Below are 20,276 nucleotides of genomic sequence, written 5' to 3' on the forward strand. Positions count from 1 at the left end.
CTCATGGCCCCATGGGGTCTCCATGCAGGCATCCAGCAAACCTGCTTCACACTGCCCATGGCCATTTCCAAAACACAAGACTGTGTTGCAAATTCAATGACCCACTTTCCAGCATTTCTTATACTCCATATTGTGTAGAGTGCCAATTTCTTATTCCAGAGGGGAATAAAGCAGACTTTGAAGAACAGGACACTCCTTGAGCACTCAGGCTCTTTCAAAAGAGTCTACATTCTTCCTGTTGCCCCAGCACAAGTCAGCTAGCCCAGTCTCAAAGGCTGTAATCTCTCAGTTGCAGCTGAACAGGCAACAGTTCACCCAAAGATTTTTCTTTCTGTGCCATATCCTCTGCTCACACCAGTTCATTTCTACGCAAATCAACCCTGCACAACTTCTCAGGACACAGGTGTAATAGCAAGCTTTTCACACAACTTGCCTATAGCCCAGTCCAAGCAAAGCTCTCTCTCACCCTCATAAACCAAATCTCACAGTCCATAGTTCTTACTACATTCAGATCTTTCAACTCTGACCAGAATAGTCCATCAAGCTGTACTTACAGCACTGCAAGGCATCTCTTAGGCCAAGGTTTCAACTCCTTCCACATTCCTCTTGAAAATCAGCTCCAAAAGGCCAAAGCCACACAGTCAGGTGTCTAGCAGCAATCCCACTCCTCGGTACCACTTTATTGTTGCAGTCCGGTTCGCATTGCTGGTAGAAACCACCCAACCAAGAGCAGCTTGTGGAAAAAGAGAGATTTATTTTGGTTTACAGGCTTGAGGGGGAAGCTCCACAACGGCAGGGAAAACAATGACATGAACAGAGGTTGGACATCACCCCCTGACCAACATAAAGTGGACAACAGGAACAAGAGAGTGTGCCACACACTGGCAAGGGGACACTGGCTATAGCACCCATAAGCCCGCCCCCAACAGTACACTCTTTCCAGGAGGTGTTAATTCCCAAATCTCCATCAGCTGGCAACCTAGCAATCAGAACACTTAAGTTTATAGGGGACACCTGAATCAAACCACCACAGTGGTGCATGTGTCTGGAGTTTGTATGCAGGGGCTAAGGCCCTCGTGAGCCCGTACTCTTTCTCTGTTTCTCTTTATCTCTCCCTCCCTCCCTCTCTGTTTCAAATAAAAAATAAAATTAAAAAACGTAAAAATAGAGCTGGAGAGATGACTTAATGGTTAAGGCATTTGCCTGCAAAGCTTAAGGACCCATGTTCAACTCCCCAGATCCCACATAAGCCAGACACATAAGGTGATGCATGCACAAGGTCGCACATGTGCACAAGGTAGCCCACACATCTAGAGTCCAATTACAGTGATTGCAGGCCCTGGTGTGCCAGTTCTCTCTCTTGCTCGCTCGCTCTTATTCTTGCTGTCATGCTCTCTCATTTTTTTTTTTTAAAAAAAGGTCGGTTTGTTGGGCTTGCCTCAAAAAATAAATAATAAAAATAAAATCCAGGCGTGGTGGCTCATGCCTTTAATACTAGCAGTTGGGAGGCAGAAGTAGGAGGATCACCATGAGTTTGAGGCCACCCTGAGTCTACATGATGAATTCCAGGTCAACCTGGGCTAGAGTGAGAACCTACCTCAAAAAAACAAAACCAGAATAAAGAAAAAGAATGGGGATTGCTAGGTAGAGTACTAAACTCAGATCCACTTATTTCATCATCTTCCAACTCGTCCATTAAAAGCTAGGGATTACTTCGCATTGCCCGCTATAGTGACAGTGCAGTAAAGAGGTGCTTTTCTCACCCAGAAGTCAAGAGGCTGGCGCAGCATGGCAGAAGTGCACACAGGTTAGCTCTGCTCACTTGAGTGGCTTTGTCCCTGTGGTCTCAAGACATCCCTGACATTCTAGGCATCATATCACATCTGTCACCCAAACAAAGGGAGTCCCAAGAGCCATAGGCTTCCATCTCCTAAGGATGTACTGGTTAAAATCAAGAGAACTGGGATCAGGAGAACATGGCTTGGTGGTTAAAAGCTCTTTATTGTAAGCCTGCCAATAACCTGAGTTCAATCTTCAACACTCACGTAAAAGCCAGATGCAAGGCTAGAGAGATTGCTCAGCAGTTAAGGTGCTTGCTTGCAAAGCCTGATGGCCTGGGTTCAATTCCCTGTTGCCCATATACAATGAGATGCACAAAGTGGCACATGTACGTCGAGTTCTTTTGTGGTAGGCCCAGGTGCCCTCATTCTTTCTCTCTTTTCCCCTCCCCTTCCCTCACTGTCTCTCTCTCCTCACAAATAAATATTTTTTAAAATATTTTTTAGGTTTAGGGTTAAGCAATTAAAAAAAACTTGCCTGCAAAGCCTAAGGACCTGGATTCAATTCTCTAATACCACATAAAGTTAGATATACAGGTGGCCCACATATCTAGAGTTCATTTGCAGTGGCTAAAGGTCCATTCTCTCTCTCTCCCCCTCCCTCCCTCCATCTTTCTCTCTGATACTCTCAAATAAATCAATAAATAATTATTTAAATTTCTTTTTTAAAAAGCCAGATACAAAGTGGTGCTGAAATTTACCTATAGCAAGCAGTGGGAGGCAGAGCCAGGAGAATCTAGAAGCTCACAAGCAGCAGCAGCAGGGGTGCCCCTGTCTCAGAAGGTGGTGGAAGGGAAGGAGGGGAGAGCTCTGAGATGGTCCTCACCTGCACCTGCATTCCATGACGTGCATATTCCCCACCCCACCCCCGCACACACACAATAAATATAGGTGGGAAAATCATGAGACCAGTAGCTTTCTTGGGAGCCTCACCTGATGATATCTTCCTACATATCGTTGGCCAGAACTGTGGTTCATACCGACTACAAGGTGCACAGGAGTTGTAAATGGAATTTTTACCTCAGTCAGTAGAACACCATACCCCCAGACCATCAGTGAATGAGTTCTTTCAATACAGACATTCACGTTCTGTTCTCAAGTGCATGGAGATTAGCTCACTGCGTATTTAGTGAGTTTTACTGTCCAGGCATTCTCGTTGCATAGAGGATTATATTGTTGCTCTGTCCTCAGCATAATTGTCTGAACAGAGGGAGACAGAGAAATACACATACAGAAACTCTATTTAATAGAGTTTAATAAGCATTGCATTATATACAGTCTGGGAAACAGATCACTGGAAGAGCAGCTAAGGTAACACTATTGAAATGCATCCTAAGCAGTGAAGATAATCATCACATAATACCTACTTGCAGGGCTGAGTGGTTGGCTTGGCAGTTAAAGGCACTTGATTGCAAAGCCTGCCAGCCTGGCTTCAGTTCCCAAACCAACCCATGTAAACTGGATGCAAAAAAGTGGCACAAGTGTTTAGTGTTTGTTTGCAGTGGCAAGGGGTCCTAGCACAGCCCCCCCCCCACACACACACATACACATTTCAAAAAATATTTACTCACAAGGGAGGGAAGAAGTCTGGTGGTTAGTTTCAAGGTTCAGAAAGGAATAAAAGAAAAACATTGCAATGTGACTCATTATTTGTACTCATGGGTTATATTTACTAAGTCAGCCTCCATTTTGTTTTTGAACCTCCCAAGTTTCATTTGCTGTCTCTGTTCTTCTCAATTCTCCATTATTATAGGAAGGTATATTTTAATTTTTTCTTCTACCTGTAAATACCAGGGTCAGCAAGGCAGCTGTGGGTGTAGCTCAGGTGGGACATTTGCTTGAGTGCAGAGCCTGGGTTCATCCCCAGCCTCACCAAACAATAAATTTAAAAAACACAGAATTGTCTGTTTATAAGAGACATCCCCTAAGCAAGCGTCTTCCTTCCTTTCCGCCAGGCCCTCCGACTCTCCACCCTGCTCAAGAACTCCTGGTATGAGATTTGAGATTAGGACTTTCCTAACAGCGGCTAAGGGGAGGATCCTGGCTTTGGCAGAATTAGATTTATGGAATAACTTTCCAGCCTCTAAAAATGACAGCAACTACCACCATAAGTTGAGGCTTCCCTGAGGCTGTCAGGCTACCACAGCCCTATATAAGGCTTCTCTGAGGCTGTCAGGCTACCACCGCTGTGTAGAGGCTTCCCTGAGACTACCTGGTTTTGTCACTTTTTTAGTTCCTTGAGCAAACAGTTCCCATTAAAATATGAGAGCCTGCTGTGCAGCTCCCAGACTTTGAACTCAGGTTTGGGAAATCTGGACAGTTCCTGGGTCGCTGCTGTGAGTGAAACCTGGCAAGGGGAAGGCATGGGTGGCCTCGTTACCTCTTGCTGTTCTGGGTGTCCCACTATAGTCACTTATTTTATTCCAAGGCCATTGTAGTAGACTTAAAGTTCTTCTTTTGAACGGTACTGTTAGTAAAGAAGAGAGATGTCTACTGGCAACACGCGTTTCAACCCAGATAATTTCAGAGCAAAGTGTGGGGTCTCCGTACTCCTGGCCCCTAGCCACACCCACAGATTCAACCAACTGTGGAGCAAGAACATTGGGGAAGAATTGCATCTGTACTAAACATGTAATTTATTCCTCATTATTTCCTAAATAATACAATTTAAGTATCCTTAAGTTTTATTAGGTATTACAAGTGATATAGAGGCCATTTAAAGAACGTAGAAAGTTTGTGTAGGTTATATTTAAATACCAAAACATTGTATGTAAGGAAGTCAAGTATCTGTTGATTTTAGTGTCCATGAGGGTGTAGGAACCAGTCTTCATGGATACCAGTTTCACACATGGAAGCTGCCCATGGATGTTGAGTGTGCACATGGCAAATGTAGCTATGTAACTACCTGTGTTTTCTGCTAATGCACACATGCCATTAAAGATTACAGGAGGTCGTTGTTTCTGACTATGCCCTGTACTAGGTTCCAACTGATCAAGCCAGAACTCAAGATGGATTCAGTTATGCTAAAGTTCAAGTCACTGCACTAAACTAAGGTGCTTATTTGAACTTTTGAGGAATCAAAAGAATTGTAAGCCAGGCGTGGTGGCGCACGCCTTTGATCCCTGCACTCTGGAGGCAGAGGTCGGAGGATCGCCGTGAGTTCAAGGCCTCCCTGAGACTACATAGTGAATTCCAGGTCAGCCTGGGCTAGAATGAGACCCTAATTCAAAACCATCCCCCCCCCCAAAAAAATTGTAAGAGGTAATTTTCCAAACAGGCCACACCGGATCCTGAAGTTCCCTCTAGATTAACCCACACACAATAAAGCAACCTGGAGCATACCTTGGTGTCGCACAGTCATTTGCCTAGTCTGGTCCCTTGTCCCTGCCTGAACTGATTGATTACTTGCTATTACTGCTTTCTTCGGCGCTGTTCTGTTTATAAACCAACCTCTTGTACTCATGGCTTATTGGAACCCTTCTTCTCTTTCAGAGAATAAACTGTTGCCTGGTTCTAGAACCAAGAATAAAGCCAATTAAGATCATTAAAGTGTGGAAGTGTTGCACTGTTGTCCTCTGCCAATGCTGTACTGATGTAGGGAAGCATTACTCCATCCTTGGCCTCCATCCTGTCTGCACACTGCTTGGCTAGGAAAGAACTCGTTGGATGAGGTTTTCTAGCACCATCTCAGCTCATTGCAAGGACTATATTTCCATATGAGGCCATGTGAGCTCTTGCAAGACAGGTGTTCGACACAAGGTGTAGCCTTTTGTGGTTGGCTTCTGGGTTGGCTGCTGTTCATATTACTGGGACCAAAGCCCTGATGCAGATAACTTACAGGAGGGAAGAACTCCCAGGGTTCCGTGTGCTCATGTTGAACATCATGACAGTGGGAGCAGGTTGTAAAGGCTCTAATTCACTTCTTGCCAGACAACAGGCAGAGAGAGAAAATAGGCATGTAGGAAAAAGCCAGGGTATGCAAGAACCAGGAACCCACCTCCGTCACCTACTTCCTCCAGCTAGGCCCCACCTCTCGCCTTTACCACTTCTCAGTAAAGCTGTTCTATTCTGAATCCATCCGTGGATTAAGCCGCTCATTAGGTCTGAGCCCTTATGATCTAATTATCTGTGCTTACGCCTTCACAGACACATAGGTACATTTCTTAATCCTGTCACGTTGACAGTTACAATTAACCATCACAATTTCTTTCCCTTAGCACAATGATTGAGGGTTTACCTGTGTCCTTCCTTCTCTTTTCCTTCTGGACTTTATCCTATGGCTTTGCTTTGTGAGGCTTGGGATGGAGCTCAGGGCCCGACACATGCCAGGAAAGCCTCTACCACCAAGCTGCATCCTCGGCCAAGACGTACTCTTTTTTGATGACAAAATAATATTCCATTGTATTACATATCACATCTGTTTCAGCACTTGATGGACATTAACTCTTGTGAATAATGCTGCTTTGATAATTCATGTACAAGTGTTTGTGTGAACATAGGCTTAGCTTTTGTTTCTCTTGGCTAAGCTTGACTGCCAAGTGTGATATATGTATTTGGGTCACTTTGAGGTAATGGCAGTTATTGCAATTCTAACAGCCAGTCTGCTGGTTCATATTCTTCTCTTGAATTTGCCTTATAGTTCAATGTTTCTCAATGATTCACTTTGGGAAGATGTATTGTGTGAAAAACACAGTTTCTTTTCTTTTAACATATTTGATGAGACTCTGTTGTTACCATCAGATACAAAGTTGTCTATTCTTTGGCTAGCTGGTTTATTTATTAATATTTAAAGATATTTTTATTTACTTGAAAAAGTGAGAGAGAGTGTGTATATTCATATTTACTGTTCTCTCTGCTGTGGATGTATGATGTGAGCCAGTTGCTTTCCCTGTCATGTGAAGTTTCTCAATACTATAAGCCTAAAATAAACCCTTCTTTCCCAGAAGCTGCTTCTGGTTGATTGTTTTGTCCCAACAATGAAAATGTAACTGCTATATATACCCAGGGGCATGTCTTTTAAGTGATTCCAAATCCAGTCAAATTGACAAGGAAATTAACCATCCTACCACAAATCTGATATTTTTACAGTACTCTTTTGACAAGGTACAGAGAGAGTGAATAAAATCAGTTCAGTGGCCTCCTAGGTTATAGTAGGCCAGTGTAGCCTCCATCAAAGTCATCTGGAGAGCTTGTCCAACTACGACTGCTGAGCCTTGCTGTGCATCTGTCCTTTAGCAGGTCTTGGGCAAGGTCTAAGAGTTTGCATTTTTAATAAGTTCCAAATGATGGTGATGCTGTTGGTCTAGGCCCAGACTTTGAGAATGATGAACCTAGGCAGCAAATCTAAGCGTCCTTGCTTTCGTTGAGCATGAATGTCTCAAAAGTATAGTTTGTGTATGTATCATTTGCAGCGACCTTTAACTGGTGTGATTCAGTAGGTCGGGAGCCTATGAGATGTTCTGCCCAGCTCTCAGGTGACATCCACGCTACTTTGATTAGCAGAGTTTAAAAGAGTAGCCCCACGCTGTCCATGTGGGAAGAGTTTTTGTAAAGCCATGTTAACTCCACACATTAGAAAATTTTGCCAGCTTTAGACAGCTGAATAAGTTATACCTTGTAATGGAAAAAATTCTTTGAGGTACAAAATTAGAGGACCAAACTTGAATGGTCTGAATTTTCCCCGAAGATAAAATGGGGTAGACTTTAATTTTTGAAGTGAGTTAGAATTTTCTAGTGTTATCTTGCATTTGTATGTTTCCAGGTTTTAACATACATATTTCACGGGTCCTAAAATTGATCACAGCATTTTCTTATAGGGATTCTAAATTCATTCTTTAACATTCATAGTGCTACTTTTTGTTTTTCTTTTTGCTCAGTTTCCTAGCAAATTAATGGAGAATTAGCTGATTGTATCAACTTTAGGATCATATTTTTCTTCACATTCTATACTTGTTAGCGAGAAGGTTTACTTATGAAAACAAAATAATTTTTCATTTCTTTTGGCAGGTCACTTACCACCCTGGGCTTGGTCATATCATCTCTGGCTGACCAAGCAGCTGGCAAGGGCAAGAACAAGTTTGTGCCTTACCGGGATTCGGTCCTCACCTGGCTCCTGAAGGTAATCCCATGCTGCGGTTAAAAGCGTGCTGACCCCACACCGAACTATGCCAGTGATGCTCCTGTCCAGATTGCTTCTGCTACGCCACGAAGACTTTTCTATTCTCATTCCATCACCCAGCATTTGGCAAGCACTATTGACTGCTGCAAAGATAGGCCGTATTTCATCTTGTCATCCAATCACATGCAAAATGCAAACACATTTCTACCTAGCCTTTTTGTCCAGAACATTGTCATGTGTGTGTATTTCCTAGTATTATCACATGTCATATATGACATGGGCTTCCCTAAGGTGCTGTTTAAAATGTTTTCCAGGGGCTGGAGAGATGGCCTAGCGGTTAAACGCTTGCCTGTGAAGCCTAAGGACCCCGGTTTGAGGCTCGGTTCCCCAGGTCCCACGTTAGCCAGATGCACAAGGGGGCGCACGTGTCTGGAGTTCGTTTGCAGTGGCCAAAGGCCCTCGCGTGCCCATTCTCTCTCTCTCCCTCTGTCTTTCTCTCTGTGTCTGTCGCTCTCAAATAAAAAAAAAAATTAAAAAAAATAAAATGTTTTCCAGGACAACTTAGGGGGCAACAGCCAGACCTCCATGATAGCCACCATTAGCCCAGCAGCAGACAACTACGAGGAAACACTGTCCACGTTACGTTATGCAGATCGAGCCAAGAGGATTGTCAACCATGCTGTGGTGAACGAAGACCCCAACGCCAAAGTCATCCGAGAACTGCGGGAGGAAGTGGAGAAACTGAGAGAGCAGCTCTCCCAGGCTGAGGTAAGGTCATATGGATGCGTCTGGGTTTGAAGGCCCTTGACTTGTGCATCTGATGAGTAAGGGCATGACTGCTGGCAAGTCCTAGGCCACCACTGTGTGATGTAGCATTTTGTGTTCAAAAGCATCTGCTCTGTGTTAATTACCATCATGAAGAGCAACACGAGCAAGACTTCTGCCCTAGCAACGTGCACACAAGCAAAGAAATGAGATCACTCTACCTCAATATGATTGTTTGCTTCAGTACATCAGCTGGGCCTTGAACTTCACACGTGAAATGCTAAGGTCCAGATATGTTGTCCTGGTTTACATAGGCTTTGCTTTCACAGGGCCTTGTTACCATAGTAGTCAGGCATCATCTCCTTATTAAGTCCTGGTGACCAGGTGATGATGGGCAGGTCCCTAATAGGTGTATATATAGCTAGTGAGATTTATTGCTAACATGTATTGATCTCTGTCTTAATTAAAAAATAAATCTTAAGTAATTTTTTTCCCTATTTTGATATTTCAGAGATGAACCTTAGCATTTTTAGGTCTTCCAGGGTGAAATTTGAGCATGATGGATGAAATGGGTGTTGGAATTGCTCTCATTTTTATCCAAGGCACTGCTGTATCTCTTTTCTGTTTGGAACAGAAACAACTGTGTTTTCTTATATTTCCTTCCATTAATAAGGTGTAGGGTCCTCTCTGACAATTGTGCTTCCAAGAGACCATTGATACTTGCTTATGGAGGACTATAAGGACTCTGGAGCCATAGCTCAGTGGTAGAGCTCATGCCCAGCATGGAAAAATATATGTCTTACATATAATACTGAAAAAATGTGAATGTCACCTGTCTCTGGTTTTATTTTAAAGGCCATGAAGGCCCCTGAGCTGAAGGAGAAGCTTGAAGAGTCTGAAAAGCTGATAAAAGAACTAACAGTGACATGGGAAGAGAAGCTGAGGAAAACAGAAGAGATTGCACAGGTAGCTTGATAAGTTAGGCTTAAAATGCTGGAGTTTTTCTTCCACCTGTTGTCTTTTCTGTATGGCTACCTGCCATTCCTGCCAAGCTCTTTCATGTCTCTCCCTGAAAAGGCCATTTTTAGACTGTGATAGTGTATTTGTAGTTTAAGACCCTGAATTCCGCAACAGTGCCAAGTCTGGCTGTCCTTACCTGTGGCCACCACTATTAGGTCTTTATCTTGCTTTCTCCTGTTGAAATTCTTCTACTTTAGTAACTATCTCAAGCATATTCTTTCCCCTACAGCCTGTGCTTCTTTTTGGTGGTGGTTGGTTGTTTTATTTCATTTTGGGGTTGTCTGTTTGTTTGTTTGTTTGTTTGTTTGTTTGTTTTGAGGTCGGTCTCGCTCTAGCCTAGACTGACCTGAAATTCACTCTAGTCTCAGCTGGCCTCGAACCCACAGCAGTCCTCCTCCCTTTGCCTCCCGTGCTGGGGTTAAAGGCGCGCTGCCACGTTCATCTTCTGTGCTGCTTTCTTTCCTCCCCACGCCCCCCCCCCCCCGTTTTGAAGCCGTGCAGCACTTTGTAACCTCCATGGCACCATCGGCCTCTTCTGGATCCTAGTTGTGTGTCCTATCCCCTCTCCGAGACCTTCGGCTCTTGGTGGGCTGAGAATGGCTGGTCTCTCCGTGGTGCCCGCAACACTCCCGTGGGATGTCACGCACGGCAGGTTCTTAGTAAATGAGCTGAGTAGAATGTGTCATTTCTTTGGCATTGTCCCCAGAAACAATGACTTACTCTTTCCATGGATACATCTTGTGAATAGAGCAACAAATAGAGTTCTTGCTTTGTCTCTGTTTCTGTGCCCAGGAGAGACAGCGGCAGCTGGAGAGCATGGGGATCTCCCTGGAGACTTCTGGAATCAAGGTGGGGGATGACAAGTGCTACTTAGTCAACCTGAATGCAGACCCCGCTCTCAACGAGCTTCTGGTTTACTATTTGAAGGTAAGACCATAGAGGGAAGCAAACAGCCATGATCCCAAATCATCCTTGGACCACTCCCAGTACATCCCATATGCCTGGCTTCACAACTTTGGGTGTTTGTTTTGTTTAGTTTTGTTTTGCATCTAGAGATTGACTGTGTCTTCCTCAGTCATTTTTCACTTCTATTTCTTGAGACAGGGTCTCTCACTGAACGTGGAGAACACCTTCTGGGCCAGCTTGCCCTAGGGATCCTGTCTTTCTGTCTCCAGCCATGTGTTGCCCCACCTGGTTCTCTTATGTTGGTTTTAGAAATCTAAGCTGAGGGCCTCACTTTTGCCCACTGACCCATCTCCACAGCCCCCCTTATCACTGTTGAGCTTGTATAGTGTAATATCAGTGTGTCGAGGTAAGAGTCTGGCTCTTGGTTCTCACCGTCTCCAGCACGTTCTTCGAGACAGTGACCTGCACACTGATGGCTCATTCGGCTTGCTTGTGATCGGGTTTTGTTGAGTTACTAAAAAGTCCCCAAACTCCAGGAAGGAAACAGTCCCTGTGTGACTGTGGTTTCCTTTCCAGGCTCACACCAGGGTGGGTGCAGACACCTCTCAGGACATCCAGCTCTTTGGAATAGGGATTCAGCCTGAACACTGTGAGATTGATATTGCAGGTGATGGAGATGTCACTCTTACTCCAAAAGAAAATGCAAGGTAAGAGAAGTCCATGGCGGTCCCACGCATCCAGGGGCCTTATTTTCAGAAGGAAAAGGCAGGCGTTTTCCATGTTTGCTTTAGTTAAATCTATGTTGGGTCCCCAGGAGGAGTTACTTTCTGATTAAAGAAAGTTGCTCTTCTTGTTGTGACCAAATACCCTACAAGAAGCAACTTGAGGAAAGAGATTTATTGTGGCTCGCAGTTTTGGTGGGCACAGCCCCTCGTGGTGGTGAAGGCATGGAGGTGGGGGGCCTGAGCACGAGGCAGCTGGCAACATCAGATCTGCCGTTAGGAAGCTGAGAGAGACAGGTCATATCTGTCTGTGTCTATATATCTATATGGTCAGAAGCATGCTGGCTCTTTCCTAGCCTACTGAGACGCCCCCCCCCCCCGCCGCCCTGTGACTCACCCTTCAGGGAAGCTCCTCCTCCCAAGTATGCCACCACCTTCCACAGCAGTGCCACCAGCTGAGGACTGAGTGTTCCAGCATGTGAGCCCGTGGGGACATTTCCCACTTAAACCACGGCAGTATACTCTAACTTAGGAATGCTAGGTATTTTACCAGCAGTAAGACCTAAGTCAGCAGCGTCGAAACATTCCTGTAATGGAGTGACTTATTTTCATATGTGAGTGTTTGCAGGGAGGCTGCTGACCCCAGAACCCTGACCATGCGAGTCCTGGGCAGACCAGGGCTCAGAGAATGAAGGAGAAAAGCAACGTACTGTTTCTTCATCTTTCTTCACCCCGCATCCCATTAGCAAATGTATCTTTAGTTATCTACCTCCCACCCCCATATTTTGTTCCTAAGTTACCAGCAAAACATTTTCTAATGAATTATTTCTTGAGTACATGTGATTTTTGTTTTTGCAAGTTTTGAAAAAACATCCTATCTGTAGTGTTTTCCATCTCCTTCAGATGCACATCAAGTCAGATTGTCACTCACTGAAGGATGTAGGCACACGCTGATCAGCATTGCTTAGAGTGCATGTTTCAATAATGGTTACACATCTCCTCCTCCTCCTTCAACTGTTAGAACATATGTACTAGGGAAAAGTTCCTCTAGTTTCCTGGGGATGCTGTTTCCTCTGCACGTGACAACTTTCGTTGTGTTCCTTCAGGTCTTGTGTAAATGGCACACTGGTCTGTAGTGCCACCCAGCTATGGCATGGTGACAGAATCCTATGGGGAAATAACCACTTTTTTAGGTAACATTGTTGCATCTCTTACAATTTTCTTTTTTAATTTTTGGTATCTTTTTAAGTATAAGACAAGTTAATTTTATTTAATGATGAAAAACTCCACAGAATTAATTTACCTAAGAGGAAACGGCGAGACTGGCTGAAAGACCTTGAGAAAGAAACAAGTCCCGCAGAGCGTGATGTGGACGCAGCCAGCGAGGCGTCCTCAGAACCAGACTATAGCTATGAGTTTGCACAGATGGAAGTGATCATGAAGACACTGAACAGTAATGGTGAGAGCCTAACTCCAAGTCCAGTGTCCAGTAATTCCTCGCCTTATCCCAGCCCATGAAGGATAAACATACAGAGTGTCGTTCTGGGGCTGGGGAGATGGCTCAACGGGTAAAGGCTTGCAAAGCCTGCCAGTCTGAGTTCCGTCTTCCAGAGCGCCTACATAAGGCTGGACGCACAGTGGCACATGTGTTTGTGACCCCAGTGCACCTACAGCTGCAGGAAGCAAAGCCAGGGAACTTGAATCTCATGGGCCAGCTAGACTGGCATTTGTTTGCAGTGTCCACAGACCCTGTCTCAAAGAAAGTGGAGCTGGGGGACACAGCTGCCTCAGGGTATCCTTTGTCCTCCACACATGCACTGTGGCATGTCCACACCCGTACACAGACACACAGGTAAATGAATTCCAACCCTTAAAAAGTGTCATTCTGTAACGTTCACGCGTTGACTTGCTAACTCCTTCCATAGGTGAGAGGCAATGAAAAGGTCTTGGGATGGTTTTCTCTCTCTCAGGCATAACCAGAAAGAGGATGGTCACTGTGTTGACTCTGGTTCCCAAGCCGTTTGTGATGGTATTTCCACAGTCCTGCAGTACTTAGACTTAAAATTAGATTTCCCATTATTGAGCCTGTCATTTTAGTATATGGAAATCCCCCCCCAAATATGAACTTGTAATAGAATCCAGTGGAAAGATAAAAAATAAAACATTTTGCCACAAACACAGTTGAAAATTATACCTTCCAAGAGGTTTATATAACAAATGACCCCAGGTACTGTTGACAAAAATGGCAGTGAAAATGAAATGTTTCAAAACCCTTTCCTTCACCTATACCCCAGCCTGTCTCAGATCTCTGAAGAAGAGATTCTCCTTAAGGCACTTTTTCCGTGTTGCTATTTCTGACAGATTCAATGTTTATATGAAAATTCTCACTTGTATCTAAAAGTCCTTGTTCCTTTACCTTGCCTCTCTTCCTCTGTGCATGCACGCTCCTGCATACATTCAGGGTACAAACAGTTCACATACATACAATGTCTCGTAGTTCCTCGCCTTACATACATACATACAAACATTCCAGCTCCCTTCCTTGCTCCTCTTTTATTAATGTTCCTCTTCCCCGTGCCCAGTTCTCAGTTCTTGGCATCTGGGACCTCGAAGCCAGACAGGAAAGCTTGCTTGTTCCCAGGCACGGTCAGCATTTCTGGGACTAGAGCTTCCAGGGAGAAAGCGGGGCTTGTGTGCAGGGGGGGGTCAGCCGAGGAAGCGAGTTTGTCCATTTGTTGTGTGCTCCTGGAGCACCTCAGGATCCCAATTAAGCCAGGGAAGAGCCTCCTGTTCCTGAGTATCCTTGAGAGCCTGCAGTGGGCAACTCCTCCCCAGTGGGCACTTAGAGAACTTTTCTTTTCACAGTTGAGCTCTTGTCATTAAGCCAGTCAGAAAGGAATTTAAGACTGACTAGGAATGTGTCCATCAGATCTCTGCCATATCAAAAGATCTAAGATTTTAACCTTTTTGCACATCACTTTCTATAGATATTTTGCCTCCTGTGCTCTTTTTTTAAACTATAAATACAAATATTTTCATAAACAAGTCTACTGTACTTATATAGTATAGAATCATGAAAAAATAACCCTTATGAAATAGTTATGATCCCTTCTTTCTTTGTGCTGAACCTTGGTCCTCCTGGATTTGCCATTAGGGCCAAACCATAACTGGCCATCAGGTCCAGTCTCCTTACCCAGTGTCCTGAGGAGTCCAGAGACATTGCAGACCAGTGACCAGTCAGCAGAATCACATTAGCAAACCACTTAAAGCCACAAACCTCCCATGAGCAAACATATATGTTAGGATGTAGCAAGAGCATGTGGGCTCAAAGCCCACATTGGGAAAAACCCATGTCACCAGGTGAGGTAATAGACTTGGAGATGTCTATGTCTGCTAGGGCTGCATACACCCAGGTAGCATGAGTTGATCACTTGCCCATCCCAGATCATAGGTTTCTGATTTTTCTCCACTTGCTCCCTTCATATCACAAATGAATGAAAGGCCAGAGAAAGCACTGAGTATTTAGTAAGCATTTGCTAATCTTCTACTCCTCTTATGCAGACCTGTCCATCATGGAAGAGCAGGCTCATGGCATTAAGCAGTTTCCCCGCTGCTCCCCAGAGCAGACCTTGCTCTCCCATGCTGCCTTTGTTTGCATAAAGCGGCGCCTCCCCTCATTCTCCCATTCCCCATTCCCCGTTCCCCTGGTGAGTGGCACTTCCCCTGTGGCACACGCATGCTCCAATGCAGTGCATACTTCCAGTGGCCTTGGCATTCTCAGGATTCCCTCTCCTGCTAGGTGGCTTCCCAATTGTAAGCCTGTCTGCCTGGTGGTCGTCCCCATGGTGGTCCTATTTGAAGATCCTCTTGCCCCTCATGTGGTTTCAGACGAAGCTCCTGCACCAGCGCTGGGACAAAGGTTCTTGGTGGTGTTCTAGCGTGAGCAGGCCCGGCTGCTGCTCAGCATGCCCGCCGAGTGACGCGTGTGCTGTGTGCTTGGCAGTCTGGCTGAACTGACTGGGACAGTGCTGAGGCTTTCTGCTGGACAGTGGCGCTCTGTGTTCTTGATTGGGGAATGACTCCTACTGTGTCCCAACTCCTTTCCCTAAAATCTGATAGCTGTCCTTTCCCCTGTGCCTCCCCACCCACCCAGCATAGGAAGTATCCTTGGTGTCACTAAGGACCTTTTTCCTGCTGAGAGCATGGTGGTCAGGCCGATAGTGTTTCTAGATGCTTACTCATCTCTAGTATCTCAGAGGTAGCCTAGAATGCTTTATATTTGAATAAATACTGAATTAAGCCCAATTTGCTTAGTTTAAAATAACAGAAAATCTCCTTTCTATGAATACCACTACCTTTTTCTCATTGATGCAAAATAGAAATTAAACACAGGACTTTTCCAGTTTTAGTGGTAGCTTGCTCTGAAGAACAGCCAAGGGCTGGCAGAGGCCATAGAGAAACTTGGTTCCATCTAAGATTAGGTTTGCTCCCCTCCCCACAGCCCCTTGAAGACTGACTTCCTTTCAAATCAGTGCTGCAGGCATCCTGGTGAGAGTTACGTCTAATGCTTCTCCATACTTTCCTCCTGCCACTCCCACCACTACCTCTGTCCATCCTGTCTTCCACTCTCGGGGTGGTAGGTCCCCACCCGCCACCACCACCGTCCGTCCTGTCTTCCACTCTCGGGGTGGTAGGTCCCCACCCGCCACTACCTCTGTCCGTCCTGTCTTCCACTCTCGGGGTGGTAGGTCCCCACCCGCCACTACCTCTGTCCGTCCTGTCTTCCAGTCTCGGGGTGATAGGTCCCCACCCGCCACTACCTCTGTCCGTCCTGTCTCCCAGTCTCGGGGTGATAGGTCCCCACCCGCCACTACCTCTGTCCGTCCTGTCTTCTACTCTCGGGGTGATAGGTCCCCACCCGCCACTACCTCTGTCCGTCCTGTCTTCCACTCTCGGGGTGATAGGTCCCCACCCGCCACTACCTCTGTCCATCCTGTCTTCCAGTCTTGGGGTGACAGGTCAGTCTGGTTACATTTCATGATAACCTACCAGGGAAAGAGTAAAATAATGAAGAGGAGATACTGTTATGCCCTAAAAGCCATGTCATCCTTTCTTGTGGAAAGACTTAATTTGGTATTTTGATCTTAGGCACAGACTTGCTGAATTTTAGTTTTAAAACAGTTTACTTGAGGGGAGGAAAGTGGGCTGAGGTTGTAGCTCCGAGGTAGAGTTCCTGCCTGGCACACACAAGGCACTGGCTGGCTTCCTACTGTGAGTGACGAGCCCAGGTCCTCAGCTCCTCCTGTCCTGGACCATGTTGGAGCCAGGTTACCTTGTTGACTAGGATGACTGTTGACAGGTACTGTGTAGTGGCAGAGGTATTGCACTGATTGCTAGGAAGGGAAATGTTAGAGATGCCTGTGGGGAAGGTGTTTCCATAACGGTGTCAGGATGGAGATAAAAGTCCAGCCATACCCAATAGGTAGGATCACCATGAGTTCAAGGCTAACCTGAGACTACATAGTGAATTCCAGGTCAGCCGTGACCTCTACCAGGATGTATGTGTTAAGACCCAGGACACCCAGGTGTAAGGCTGTGCCCCTCAGGCGGGTCTTGCTGACTTGCTGTGTTCCATATGTCACCGTGACTGTGGCCTCCAGTGAAGCTGGCCAGTGGTGGCTGTGCTGTGTCACCTTAGCTGCTGACGCAGTTCTGAGCAGCCTCAACCTAGTGGCCTCTATGTTGGCAAGGAACCTGGGCTGAGATCCCGCCGTCGCAATGATTCACAAGCAGAGATCCAGACTAAATATGTTTTCAGCATCTCTTAGTGAAAACCCCTGACGCTGCTTCTCAGTGAACGCTCTGAAGAAACACTGCATTCTGTGTCAGTACAGATATTTTGCTTTTCATCAGACTGGGGCTCAGCACTGAATACGCAAGCATGACTCCCTGAGTTCAGACCCCAGGACTCATGTAAAAATGCAAAAGATGTGGCAAGATGGGAGGCAGAAACAAGAGAGTCTTCCAGGGGTTTGCAGGCCAGCCAGCCAGATGAACACAGCGGTGAATGAAAGACCTGCCTCAGACACGATGGAAGGCAAGGATGCACAGCTGACATTGTCCTCTGACCTCCACACGTGTCGTGAAGTGCGACGGGTGCACGCACACACACAAGAATCTTGTTTTTTGACAGGATACTAATTCTGCAAAACCTTAGGTATTGGGGGGTGGGTAAAAGTCCTTCCTGAATTTATTTACCAAGTTAATGTCCTTATTCCTAGGAAGTTAGCCAGTTTCCAACCTGAGTTCCAAACCTGGTACTTGATATTATTAGCCATGTAATCTTAGGTCATCTACATAGTCTTTCTGGGCCTGCTTCCTCATCTTTAAAATCAGGATAGTATCCCCACAGGGAGTGTGCAAGGCTTTCGTGAGATGGTGCATGCAGAGTCTGGTCTATCCCTGAGACGCCAGCCACTGGAGTTCCTGTCCCATTGTGGGTGTCATTGTTATTAAATCAACTCACCTATACTGATTTCATAAAGTTGCTCCTTTTTGCTTTGTATTAACTTTATTCTTAAAGCTAGCATGCTTTCTATTTTTCTTGCTGCTGACATAGAAACGTAGTACAGTTTGTATGTTCACTTCACAAATTGATGGGGTATTTTGGAAGTCAATTAGTAGCCACAGCCAAATCTGATATGAAATTTCACCTGGGTCACTTTCATTTCCAACATTTTTTTCCTGGAACTTAAACTGAGAAACACTGGGGGGGGGGGGTTACAGCACAGATAGCTTAATTATCAGGAAGAAATGATATTCTGTGTAAATCTAAATATGTGTCTCCCTGTCCCACATTCTTTGGGAATGTTCGCTGCAATGGTGATCCTCTTACACCACATGGCTATGGCATGGAAGGCTTCCTGCCGTCTGTCCTTTCAGGGAAGTCATAACTTTGTCCGTGTAACCACTGCCTAGACCCATCTTCATAGCATCCAGTTCATTGGTCATTACCACACACACTAATGTCCAACTCAGCCAGCTAGCTCTTCAAGTCAAGTCCCCCATGCATGAAAGTCATGGTGGTGCCAGTGGCTGCCTAGGGTTGGATCTAATGGCATGTCTGTGCCTGCTTGCCCATGAGTGAGCTGGTCCGTTCCAGGTCTGGGCCATAAAATGCCAAAGTTGAGTTTTATTAATTTTTTTGCATGTTATTTGCCTCTTTGATATTAACAACCAAGAAGTAGCCATGCTCTGCACTCAATATTTTCAAATAACTACTATGATTAGGTTTCTTCCCACTTTAGAGAAGTTTAAGAATAGTGAGATTCATGATGAAAAAATTCATTTATTGCTGGGTGTGGTGGTACACACCTTTAATCCAAGCACTCAGGAGACAGAGGTAGGAGGATTGCCATGAGTTCGAGGCCACCCTGTGATTACATAGTGAATTCCAGGTCAACGTGGACTAGAGTGAGACCCTACCTCGAAAAACCAAAAAAAAAAAAAAAAAAAAAAAATCATTTATTACATACCAAAACCCATGTTTAAATAGGCATAGAAATGAGCTGCTATAAAAATCAAATCATTCATGCTCTTACCCATGCCGCTGTCTTGGGTTTCATGAAGCTTTTCTTATCAGTGAGTAGGATTCCCTCCCACGTTCCCTGGCATCTGCTGGAAGACTTTTGATATATGTAAACACGGGCTGGGGGATCTCGCCACACTGAAGAAGGAAATGGTGGAATCAGGGCATGTTTACGTGTAGTTCTCTTCGCTCAAGCGTCAACACAAAGGAAACAGGGTTTTTGTCGCCGAGCCCCCCCCCCCCCCCCCCCCCCGCCCCCCGGCCTCTCACGAGCACACTGTCAGGAGATAGTTCCTGCTAGCAGCGGGCCACGGTGCCTGTGCGCTGCCTGACTTAGGTGCCGTTCAAGGCCCCTAGCCTTTTCTCTTGGCTCACCAGACCCGGTTCAGAACGTGGTTCAGGTCCTGGAGAAGCAGTACTTGGAGGAAAAGAGGAGCGCCCTGGAGGAGCAGCGGCTCATGTACGAGCGGGAGCTGGAGCAGCTCCGCCAGCAGCTGTCCCCCGAGCGGCAGCCCCAGAGCAGCGGCCCCGGCCACCTGGCCTGCAGCGCCCAGACAGCCCAGCAGAAGGTGACTCAGTGGGCCGAAGAAAGGTAAGAACTGGGCCAGCCCCGGAGCCAGGGCTGTGGGGAAAGGAGTTGTCAAGAGAGCACAGCCTTGGTGAGGAGATTGGGTATAGGCCCATTTCTTGTGTGGTCATTGGCTTGTGCTGTCACGGGTGTTATTGTCTGTCCTGCGTGTAGTTGCAGTAACAATGGTAACTACCAGAGATTCTCCCCCCATCCTTGACCCTTCGGTAAAACAGTGTCAAGTTAGAAGGCTTAGAACGTTAGGTATTGAGATAGCAGAAGTCCGAATGATGCTTTGTACACGTATGTGCACACGCGTGTGCTTGCGTGCATATGGAAGTCAGAACAACTTCTGAGCGTTGGTCCTCATGTTCCACCTTGTTTGTAGGCAGAACCTCTCATTGTCCACTGCTCTGTTCTTCACCAAGCTAGCTGGACCATGAGCTTCCAAGAGATTCTCCTGTATCTGCCTCCCTTCTCCCTGTACGTAAGCTAGGATTACAGAAGCCTGCTATAGCATCTGGCTTTATACGGGCTTTTGGAGACCTGAACTTAGGAACTCGGGCTTATATGGCAAGGACTTGATCCATCAAGCCATCTCCCAGCCCTTAAATGATACTTTTGAAAAAGGATTTTTTTTTTTAATGAGCAAAGAGGTTAGGAGGGTTTCTCCCCTCCCCCCCCCCACACACACACACGAGGAGATACTGGGAGTTGAAGCAGGAGCCATAAACATGCCGAGAGGGCGCAG

General features: G+C 45.8%; 1 protein-coding gene across 6 annotated transcripts in view; it reads left to right on the forward strand.

The window, feature by feature from the left end:
• Positions 1-20,276, forward strand: part of Kif13a (kinesin family member 13A) — a 213,424-nt gene that overhangs the window by 139,944 nt on the left and 53,204 nt on the right. For all 6 annotated transcript variants that reach the window (XM_045136321.1, XM_045136320.1, XM_045136323.1 and 3 more), the window contains exons 10-17: positions 7,845-7,956; positions 8,512-8,724; positions 9,577-9,687; positions 10,534-10,668; positions 11,224-11,354; positions 12,476-12,562; positions 12,662-12,828; positions 19,336-19,549. In XM_045136321.1, the coding sequence (XP_044992256.1) occupies positions 7,845-7,956; positions 8,512-8,724; positions 9,577-9,687; positions 10,534-10,668; positions 11,224-11,354; positions 12,476-12,562; positions 12,662-12,828; positions 19,336-19,549 (1,170 nt within the window). The remainder of the gene's footprint in view (positions 1-7,844; positions 7,957-8,511; positions 8,725-9,576; positions 9,688-10,533; positions 10,669-11,223; positions 11,355-12,475; positions 12,563-12,661; positions 12,829-19,335; positions 19,550-20,276) is intronic.

Source organism: Jaculus jaculus, chromosome 17 (genome assembly GCF_020740685.1).
Source record: "Jaculus jaculus isolate mJacJac1 chromosome 17, mJacJac1.mat.Y.cur, whole genome shotgun sequence".
Classification (NCBI taxonomy): domain Eukaryota; kingdom Metazoa; phylum Chordata; class Mammalia; order Rodentia; family Dipodidae; genus Jaculus; species Jaculus jaculus.